The sequence below is a fragment of the Callithrix jacchus genome, chromosome 11 (genome assembly GCF_049354715.1).
Source record: "Callithrix jacchus isolate 240 chromosome 11, calJac240_pri, whole genome shotgun sequence".
In the NCBI taxonomy this organism is placed as follows: domain Eukaryota; kingdom Metazoa; phylum Chordata; class Mammalia; order Primates; family Cebidae; genus Callithrix; species Callithrix jacchus.
Window position 1 is genome coordinate 116842414 of NC_133512.1, and position 10912 is coordinate 116853325.

General features: G+C 52.3%; 1 protein-coding gene across 2 annotated transcripts; it reads right to left on the reverse strand.

Annotated features, from left to right (window-relative positions):
• Positions 1–3329: 3329 nt before the first annotated feature.
• CPA1 (carboxypeptidase A1) lies at positions 3330–10411 on the reverse strand. 2 transcript variants are annotated; one of them, XM_035254726.2, is made up of 10 exons: positions 10316–10411; positions 9588–9669; positions 8899–9132; positions 8556–8657; positions 7591–7692; positions 7289–7399; positions 6458–6548; positions 5744–5943; positions 5175–5259; positions 3330–3592 (listed from the first exon to the last, which is right to left on the reverse strand). In XM_035254726.2, exons 1-10 carry the CDS (start codon positions 10372–10374, stop codon positions 3405–3407), a joined length of 1254 nt encoding a protein of 417 aa, XP_035110617.1. In that variant the 5' UTR covers positions 10375–10411; the 3' UTR covers positions 3330–3404. The 2 variants fall into 2 exon arrangements, with proteins under 2 accessions (XP_035110617.1, XP_002752063.1); XM_002752017.5 differs by lacking the exon at positions 10316–10411 and adding an exon at positions 10125–10216.
• Between the last annotated feature and the right edge of the window lie 501 nt (positions 10412–10912).

The following is a 10912-nucleotide window of genomic DNA, read 5'->3' on the forward strand; positions in this document are numbered from 1 at the left end:
TAATTTTGAAGTTGCAATGTTTCCAAAATTGTCTTTTAGCTTTATGTTTTTACTTAAAAATTTTAAATGTTTTCACCCATAGGTTTGTAAAAATATGTATCTGTAGTCCCAGCCATTCAGGAGGCTGAGGCAGGAGAATTGCTGGAACCCGGGAGGTGGAGGTTGCAGTAAGCCAAGATCATGCCACTGCACTGCAGCCTGGGCAATAGAGCGAGACTGCCTCAAAAAAAGAAAATCTACAAACAAAATGTAAATCTCTTCCCATGCTTGAAATTACCAAAAAAAAAAAAAACAACTTTCATGTCTCCATTTAATAAGCATTTATTATTTTTAAATATATTTTATTATTATTATTTTTAGTTGGAGTCTCCCCCTGTCACTCAGGCTGGAGTGCGGTGGTAGGATCTTGGCTCACTGCAACCTCTGCTTCCTGGTTTCAAGCAATTCTCATGCCTGAGCCTCCTGAGTAGCTGGGAGTACAGGCGTGCACCACCATACCTGGCTAATTTCTGTATTTTTAGTAGACACAGAGTTTCACTATATTGGCCATGCTGATTTTGAATTCCTGACCTCAAGCAATCCACCCACTTCGGCCTCCCAAAGTGCTGGGATTACAGACATGAGCCACCACACCCAGCCTAAAATTGCTTTTTTGTAGAGACTGGGTCTCCATGTGTTGCCCAGGCTGGTCTTGAAATCCTGAGCTCAAGCAATCCTCTCACCTCAGCCTCTCAACGTATTGGCATGAGCCACTGCACCTGGCCAAGCATTTATTATTATTGATGTTAATAGCAATATTTTTACTGTGTGCTATGCACTTGGCCAAGCAGTGGGGGTTAAAATTGTGAACAAAACAAAGCAATCCTTGCCCTTGTGCAATTTACATTCATTACTTGACTTTTCGGCTTTCTTAAGACTTACTTGCTCAACTCTGGGAATTCAGAATAGCTTGCACAGGGTATTTTCGGCAAGCCTACAACATACAGATCATAAAATGTATGAATTCACTAATAAAAATAGAGAGCATTCACTCAACAGGTATGTATTAGGCGTCTATGTGTCAGGTACTATTAATGCTATTAGAGAGTGAATGCCAAACAACGTGGTCCCTGCTGTCAGGGAGCATAATTTATTTGAAATTCAGCAATTCTACCATCAAAGTCTAGTGATCCAGTTTTATAAAATGATAAATTGTCATGCTAACAATATTTCTTCTCTTATCAGTCTTCATTAAACAAAAGATGATCAGCTTCCTACTCATCCAAGCTAAGCAGTTAAAATGGGTTTTGAAAAGAGGTGTAATCTCTTGTTACATAGATTGAAGGGAAACATTTTCTAAAAGATAACTTGAAGAGGGTGTTACCAAATCGTTTAGGTCATCTTTCTGTAAAGACTGAAACACCATTTTACCTTGTCTCATAAACTTACATGCTTATAAGTTTATGTAAATGATATCTACATACATAGAGCCTCGTTCTTTTTTTCTTTTTCTTTTTTTTAAGAGACAGGGTCTCATTCTGTTGTTCATACTGGAGTGCAGGGGCACCATCATGGCTCACTGCAACTGCAAACTCCTGGGCTCAAGGGTTCTTCCCACCTCAGCCTGCCAAGTAGCTGGGACTACAAGTGCCTGCCACCACACTCAGCTAATTTTTTATTTTTTGTAGAGAAGTGGGTGATCTCGCTATGTTGCCCAGGCAGAACGCCTGGGCTCAAGCAATCCTCCTGCCTCAGCCTGCCAAAATGCTGTGATTACACGTGTGAGCCACTGTGCCCAACCCTCATTCTTTTTTTTTTTTTTTTTTAGAATGTTGATAGCAAAAGCAATAATAAAATAAAAGCCCAACATGAAAATTCCATCAAAGTTTTTTTTTAAAGGCATTTTTGACCTTGAGGTCATTTTATGTGGACAAGACTCAAGTCAATGGAGCTGGGTGCTTCTTGAAACCTGACCTGGCTGATAGAGGGAGAAGCTGCCATCCTCACCCAGCCCCAGTCCACTTACTCCCCCAGCAGAGCCTGGGAGGACCCCCTGCTCCACATTCACATCTGAAGCAATATGGAAGAAACAAAAGGGAAAACTTTTTTTTTTTTTTGGAGACAGAATCTCACTCTGTCACCCAGGCTGGAGTGCAGTGGCACCATCTCGGCTTACTGCAACCTTCACCTCCTTGGTTCAAGGGATTCTCCTGCCTCCACCTCCTGAGTGGCTGGGATTACAGGTGTGCACCACCACAGCCAGCTAATTTTTTGTATTTTTAGTAGAGACTTGGTTTCACCATGTTGGCCAGGCTGGTCTTGAACTCCTGAACTCAAGTGATTCACCCACCTTGGCCTCCCAAAGTGCTAGGATTACAGGGGTGAGCCACCACAGCCCAAAAGGGAGATTCTTGCTTTGAAACAAGTTGGGATGTCCTGTGTGCTGCTAATTGTAATATCACATGCATCAGGATCACCAAACTGAAGAAAGGAAGCTAAATCCTTGGAGCTGTGGTCTCAACAGGAGAATGGGAAGGAGTGGGGTGGATGGAAACACGAGCCAGCAGAACTGTGTACCAAAATGCTGGGAAGGATGTGGCAAATGAGAAGTAGATGACTTCTGTCCCTAAAGGCAAAATCTTCAGAAGGTACAGTTAATTTATGTAGTTAATAAAATGTCTTGGCCAAATGTGATGGCTCTCATGTAATACCAGCACTTTGGGAAGCTGAAACAGGAGGATTGCTTGAGCCCAGGAGTTCTAGACCAGCCTGGGCAACATGGCAAAACCCTGTCTCTACCAAAAAAATTGAAAATGTCTTGGGATTAGCCTTTGGATTGGTTCTTTATCTTCAGTTAATGATTTTATTTAACCCAATTGTTTTCTTCCAACTTGATTCAGGAATGGGAGATGATATTTTACTCTTTAGTAATCTGTTTTACTTGGCTGCAACAGCTATTTTGGACAGCAGTGGCCACCTGGATGATTATATTTCATCTTCCAGGTTGTTGCTTTTATAGATGAATGGACACAGCTCGCTAGACCTTTGTACACGCTGAATTCCATGCCACTGTGGGGTGCCAGGCATTTGGTTAGCAGCTGTGGCTGCTGCTTGCTACTAAGGTATGAACAAATCATCCCACTGGTGAGCTGAGCTCGGGGTGGTCTAATTAAAACAGACACCACTTGGATATGACTTCACAGGACCTCGGAATGCAGGGGAATTTAGGGGTCATCTAGCCCAACCACCCACACATTCCCAGTGAGGCCGGCAGGAACTAAATCACTTCTGCCCCAGCTTGACGAGGCAGACATGCCACATGCATTCCACATGCAAGCCCCAAGATTCTGTTCCTGGTACACTCAAACTTTATTTGGTTGCCTGGGTGGGGCCAGAGAGGACAAGGAGGGTGTCCAAGGGTCAGCTCAGTAGAGGTGATTCAGGGTGTGCTCTATGATGGTCAGAAGCCCCAGCCACGTCTCTTGGGCTGTGGGGATGATCTGGGAGGCTGGCAGCAGGAAGCCATAGCGCCCAGTGTCCCGAAGCTCGAAAGTGAAGGAGTACTTGATGCCCTGGCTGTAGGTCCAGTCAATAGTGCTTCCGCTGGCTTGATCTGGGGCAGGAGTAAAACAGGAGAGCAAGGGTCACCGCTTTGGGAACATTTACACGGGTCGGGTTAATGATCCAACCCTGTCCACAGCTCTGTGTCTTGTGTAATGCTGAGTGGAGTCAGTGGCTACTAAGGTTTGCTGTTGACCAAGCAGCCTGACTTCTGAGAAACTCCCACTGAAAGGTCTAAGCCAAGAGGTCCAAAGAGGAGACCAGCAATGGTTCTATTCACTGGGGGATGCAAGGAAGTCTCTGCAATTGCACAAGCCACTCTGAAAACAGCCTCCCTCCAACAGCTGCTTTGGTGAACCCCAAAATATACCAGAGTTCCCTGCTTGGGTAACCAGGATTTGTTCCCCTGGGGCTCTGGTCTGCAAGGCGGAAAGTGTAAAGAGCCTGAGTCAAAGGGAAAGCCCTTGTCTTTCTCTAAGGAGGAAACTTTGCCCGGGAAACTGTAATTAACAGTGGGTCATGAAGCCACTTTTGGATTGGCTCAGGAGAGAGCAGTAGGCTGCATATCAGAATTTAACTTGACAGTGTTGAATGAAGCAAAACCTTGACTCAGAGTTGAATCCGTTTCCAAAGAAGGCCTAGGGTCCAAAAGTGAGGTCGGCCCTGGGTAAGATTGTGACCCCCTTGCCCACCAAAGCCTAGGCACTCGGGCAGGAAGCGTGTGAGGTGTGTACGCAGCCCTCCCCACTCACCCCTCTCCCCAGCTTCGACTTTTAGGTACTTGGAGGCAGCCACACTGATCTTGTTATTCCAGCAACATCCTGGCCAGACCACTCAGCAGAGCCTTTGCTCTAGAATGTTCCTCTGCCTGGAAGGCTCTTCCTAGATGGGTAGCCTCCTGGCTGCCACAGTCCCCACCTATTTCCTTTAATACTTGCCCAAATGTCACTCTCTCAATGAGGCCTGCCCTTCAACCCACCTGCCCCACCTCCAACCCCCGTGCCCCTAATTCACCTCGCCTGGTCTGGTTTTAGTCTTCCTCCCCAGCATCTGTCACCTCACTTACTGTATCATTTACTTATTTATGCTCATTGTTGGTCTGCCTGGCTAGAAAGTTTCCTGATCTTTGCTTATTTCATTCATGGCTACATCCCAAGCACGTGAAACAGGGCCTGGTGCATAGCAGGTGTTCCATAAACATTTGTTGACTTAATTCCATTTTGATTCAGAAATGCTTCTCCCAGGGGCATTGCATGAATCAGTAAGTGGGAAATAGATCAAGCCTATTCTCTAATTGAGGGGCACGGGAGGAGAAGTGTTTTTTTAAGTTGAATTTCCTGGTGATCTGCACATCCTAGCAGGACTCTCCACCCCATCCAACCAAGAAACTAGACTTGGCCCCAACACAAGAGGACAAGAGCTCTCGGAGGAATCCACATTTGTCTGAAAGTATCACAGGAAGCAGAGTTCATGTCAGGAAAAGGGACTGCCCACCCCTCAGAACAGCCCTCACCAGCAGTTGGCAGATCTGAGCGCCCTTGGCCACTTCCCTCCATGCAGGATACTCCCTCGGTCAGGAAGAGCCAGCCGATACTCCTCCCAGGCCCACCAAGAGAGACCATACAGCCACTTACAAATTGCCTTGATGATGCTGCCGTACTTGAACTTGGTCCCGTAGAGAGAGGCCAGGGCTGTCACAGTAGCCTTGGAAAGCTGATCCTGGACAAAACACCAAGCAAGGCCACCTGTCATGGCCAGGCTCCTGGAACAGCATGTCCAGACTAGTCTGGGGGCTGGCAGGGGAGCACAGGAGGAGCACCCTGCGGGCGGGGAGCGCAGAGCCTGCTTGGTCTGTGGGCTCTGCCCGGGAGCCTGTCAGCACAGGCCCCTCGGGGTGTCTAGCTGGCCGTCCCTGCCCTTCTGTCACATACACCTCCACATGTCGTGCCTAAGATCAAAGTCTAGCCCTGCCCCTTGCTCTGTCTCATGACAAAAGTGACTCCATCACTCCTGTGCCGCGGTTTCCCAGAAAAAAAAAGGTTAGTCCATGCTGCTGGTCTTCCCAAGCCATCAGGGTCTGTGGGAGAAAGAAGTGACAGGCACTCTGCAGGTGTCTGTGCCTTACACAGGTCTGATGAGGTAAAGCCCAGGCCTGTCCAATGCCGCCTTGGGGATGAGAGGGCAAGCAGGGGTCAGTGCCTACCAGCTCATCCTGGTCAGGGGCTGGTTCTGTTTTGTAGCCATAGGGATAGAGGACGAGCTGGGAGTAGCTGTGGATGGAGATGAAGGCTTTGATGTTCCCGTGGTCCTTCACAAAGTCCACGATGGACTTGACCTCCACTTCGGAATTGGCAAACTTGCCGTGGTAAGTCTCCGAGCAGGGGTTGCTGCTGGCTCCGGCCACTGTGGGTGGACAGAGGGCATGGTGTGGCTCCTCCTGCTTCTGCAGCTTGTGGAATGCAGTTCTTTGCATGGAGTTGGGGGTGAGGTGGGTATGGAAGGGCTCACTCGTACCCCTGGATTCAGGAAAGCCCAGAGGACTTCTATAACCTGGGGGTGCTGCCCTCCCAGCCTGGTTTGGGCAGAGCTGATGGGCATGCTCAGGGAGGGAAGACGGGCTCCTTAGTGGAGACCAGTTCTCACAGCGCCGTGGCTGAGGAGGGAGGAATGAGGTTAAGCTAGAAACCTCCTAGATAGGATTTCAGGCCTTAGCCCGTTTGTGAGGAACTTGCCTTTTACAGACAAGGGACAACCACTCTCCGAGCACAGCCTCCACCCCCAGAGCCCTCAGAGGCAGAGCTGCCACCCCCCACCCTCCCATCGCTGCAGGGGCAGGAGAGAGGCGGGGAGCAAGAGCAGTGGTGAGGAGCTGTTCCAGGCCATCCCATCCTTGCTCCCAAGACACTCTGGACCTTACACCCAAAGCCAGCGTCCCAGTTCCTGTTGGGGTCCACGCCAACACAGAGGGAGCCTGTTGTGAGGGATCGAGTCTTGCGCCACATGCGATTCTGAGGGAGGAAGTGGGATCAGCCACCCGAGGCACATGTGGGGCTGGTCACAGTGCTAGGTGGGGGGTGGTTCAGAGGCTGCAGAGAGCAGAGAGGACTAGCAGGGAGGGCTCTGTGGAGGTGGAAGTCCTCAACAGAAGTGCCCTGATCCAGAGCAGAGCTGTAGGCACAGCTTGGCTGGGATCCGCCCCCAGCTGGTTGTCAGGGAGGAAGATCAGCAGAGGGGGTGTCCTGCACAGGAGAGTGAGGGAGGCCATGGGGTAGCATTTGGCCAGAGGGTTCTATACGGCAAAGAAGCCGTGAGGTGTCCCCCACCAGCACCATGGCCTCACATCATTGGTCAGATGTTTTATTTGCCATAAAAATAGAAGTAGGACCAGGAAGTAAGGTCTGGGGCAGTGGGGCTCCACTGGGGACAATCTTGACCCTCCCCTGTAGACATTTTGCAATATCTGAAGACATTTTGGTCACCACCCAGGGGGATGGGGGTCCTACTGGCATTAAATGGGTGTAAGTTCAGGGTGCTAGAAACACCTTGGGTGCACAGGATGGCCCCCGTGACAAAAAATTATTCACCCCAAATGCCAATCACACTGAGGTTGAGACACCCTCAGCTAGGAGCGCAGGTCTGATTGCCCCTCCCTTGACTTCTGGAGGTTGACATTAGGGGTGAGCTACTTTTATGGCTTAGAAACCAGAGGCCCATCCTTCTTCCCCCAAGGACAGGAGAAGACCGGTACCTTGCTGTGGGTGAAGGCAAAGCCATCAGGGTTGGTGACGATCTCCAGGAAGATGTCCATGGTGTCGAGAATGGCGGTGAAAGCTGCATCCTGCCCGTAGTCTTGAGTGATCTGGGGGGTTAGAGGGGCAGAGGGGCAGAGTGGGCTAGGCCAGGCATCTGGCAAGCCACAGCAATGAACACTTCCTCCTGCCCTCCTCTGTGGTCACTGCTTCTGGATGGGCAAAGGGAGGCCCAGGCTTCTGTGGGCCTTGGATACCAATGCCCCACTGGGTGAGAGCCCTCCTCACCTCCCCACCTTACCTTCTTTGCAAACCAGACCCCACTGGCCTGGGTGACCCACTCCCGGGAGTGGATGCCCGTGTCGATCCAGATGGCTGGACGCTTACTGCCCCCCGTGCTGAACTGGAGAGAAGGCAGGGAAGTGATCAGAGGCAATTTCATAGCTGGGGCCTCATCTCACTGCCCTGAAGGAGACCCCAACCTGGGCCAGAGGCCACCTGCTCTCTGTGTATCTCAGGTAGAGGCTCTGCTGGTGGGGACATCACTCAGGTGGGCATGGGGCTGGGGACGGGACAGAGATCCCACAGAGCTTGGCCTCCTGCCCTCAACCTGGGCTTGGGATGAATATGACTTGACCAGGCCCCTGGCCCTGCCCCTGTTCTGCTGCCCAGACAGTTCTCCGGGAGACATTATAAACAAAACACTTTATTTATCTGGGTTGGGCACAGAGTGGCTCACGCCTGTAATCCCAGCACTTTGGGAGGCCAAGGCAGGTGGATCATTCGAGTCCAGGAGTTTAAGACCAGCCTGGGCAACATGGCAAAACCCTGTCTCTATTAAAATTACAAAAATTATCCAGGCATGGTGGTATGTGCCTGTAGTCCCAGCTATAAGCTGAGTGAGGAGAATCACTTGAACCCGGAAGGTGGAGGTTGCAGTAAGCTGAGATCGAGCCACTGCACTCCAGCCTGGGTGACAGAGTGAGACTCCATTTCAAGAAAACACTTTATCTGGACTGCCAGACTCCACAGTACTTTCCACAATGTGACACTTGATTGGGAACACTGGATCATCTAAGAGTTTGTGTCTGGGCAGGTGTGCACACACCCAGACCAGGCTGGAGGCTCAGACCTTTCCAAATGTCTGCATGGGGAGTCCATTTAACAGTGGTCTCTTGGCCATGATTTCCCCGTGAGAACCCATGCCCATCATGGTGCCACACGTGGGTCCATTCTCCCATGTGTATATCCACATGTGGCTGTTACCTTCAGCACATAAATGGGACGCCCTTCATAGGTGTTGCCAATCTGGATCTTGCTGACAAGATGTGGGTTCTCAGCCACCAGCAGGTCCACAAAATCATAGATCTGAGGTGGGAAGGAAGAGGTGACTGGCTTATTAGTTTCTGGGCACCCAGATGCTTCCCTTAACACTCCACCATTCCAGCCTGCTGTGACCCTGCAATGCAACGAAGCCACAACCACACAGGCCACACAGAAACAGAGCAGGTGCCATGCACACCCAGGCTGGCCCTGGCCCTGCCCCGTTCCTGCCAACCATGATGAAGAGCTGGCTGCTCCGGGGAGTGGTGGCTAGGGGCGCCCTCACCTCCTCCAGGGTGTGGTATGTGGCGTAGTTAAAGGTGTCGGTGGAGCGGGGCTGGGAATGGAAGGCGAACATCTGTGCCTGCTCCTCATCCAGCAGTGACTGCACATCCTCGATCATGATCTCGTAGCTGATGCCATGGGATTCCAGAAAGACCTTGACCGCCTGGATGCTGGGGAAGGGCACTCGGACGTCGATGGGGGAGCCAGGGTAGGCAGGGCCCCGCCAGAAGTCCAGCTGGGAGGACAAGAGCCAGCACAGTCACAGCAGGCTGGGGGCACCAGCCAGGACAGTGGGCAGGGGCAGAGACGGCCTGGGAGGGGCTGTTGGTGCCAGAAGTTCTCATATAATTGGGGATGGGACAGGGGTAATAGCGGCAGAGAAAGACAGGGAAACTCTGGGGACCGGAGAGTCCAGGGTGGTCAGGGAAATGTCCCAGGAGCAGAGTGGAGGGCCTTTGAGACAGCAAGGCAGAGCGGGGAGCCAGAAAGGGGCCTGCGGCGTTGCCCAGGTGCTCATGGGTAGCAACACGCTGGAGCTGGGGGTTTGAAGTCGCTTCCTAACAGGGGCTAATTCCATGTCTCTTTGTTGGGTGGAGAGACAGGCACAGTCAGCCACAGGGGCTTGTTGGGACCTGGGGTGGCCCCGCCTGGTACCCTGGGCCCTCGGAGGGCCCTTTTCCCGCTTCTGACCTGCAGGTGCTCCAGGTCCTCCAGCTCCTTCACCTTCTGCACCTGAGCCTCATCGGTTGCAGAGATTCGGAGCACCTGGTGCCTGGGCCGAGTGGGAGTGGGGAGTGAGCACCCGAGGCTGCAGCTGCCCCAAATCCCCCTACTGGGCCTGGTCCTCCTGGCTAGGAGGGGAAAGCACCGAAGGTCTCAGCAAGAAGAGGCCTGGGCTCCCTCACCCCTTCTCTCCCCATCTTTAGAAACTTCTAGACACAGTTACTGTCTCCATTTCAGTTTGGACCGTTTCTCTGTTCCAAGCCAGCCAGGGCTTCTCCTTTCTCCTCTCCTGAAAACTCCTCAGAGCTCAGATTTCTCCAGGGCTCAGGATACTGTTCTGGGAGACACAACCTCTTCCCACCCTGGCCCCCATCTCCAGCTGCCCCAGGCGGCGCCAGGCCATCCTCTCTGGCTGTATTGCCATGTGTCTGTCTCCTCCACTGATTGGGGGCCGGGTCCTTCCCATCACACTCAGAGAGCACCCCGTCCTCCCCACATCCCTACCCCACAAAGTCCTCCCTGCCAAAGGCAGCCCCCAGCAGGACACTCAACACCAGCAGCCCCCGCATGCTGTCGCCAGGAGGGAAGGTCAGACTGAGGCCAAGACAGCCCTCAGGCTTTTAAACCCTCCCAGGACAGAGGACTCCTGACTGTGCCCGAGGGCTGTTCTCCACTGCCCCCCACACACCCCACACCTGGGTCCTGTCCCACGGGGAGGGTGGGGTGGGAGTTCTGAACTCTGACACCCTTTCATCCTTCTTGATAAAGTGGCAGGGAACTGGGCAGCTGGAGAGATAAGCTAGGGCTCCACCCCCGGCCATCTGGGGCCAATGGGGCCTCTGGGGCTAGCAGGGCCTCAGGGTCATCGGGGGCTCGGGGCCTCCTGGAGTCCCAGCCAGGACTCTGCCTGCCCACAACCTAAAGCTGCAGTTCTGTTTGCCTACTGGGCAGCAAAGGAGCCAGGATTCCAAGTGGCCACCCTGCTGGGGCCTCATTCCAGCCGTCCCCTTGCTCCCTGCTCTGGAGTGCCAGCCTTTCATTCCTGGCATCAAGCAAGCAGGGCCTCTGCCCCCTCTCGTCCCCAAGGCAGCTTCGGGCAGGCTCACGCTTTCCCCCATTAGACCTGTTTAAGGCACAGATACCTGCAGAGTGCCTGACACCTCCTCCTCCCACGGACCCTGATGGCTTGGGAAGACTAGGCGGGTGGACCAATCTTTTGTGTGTGCTTGGTCTCTCACCACAGCAGCTTTGTCCAGGCTGCCCGGCCCTGTATGGGGCACATTCCCCTCTGG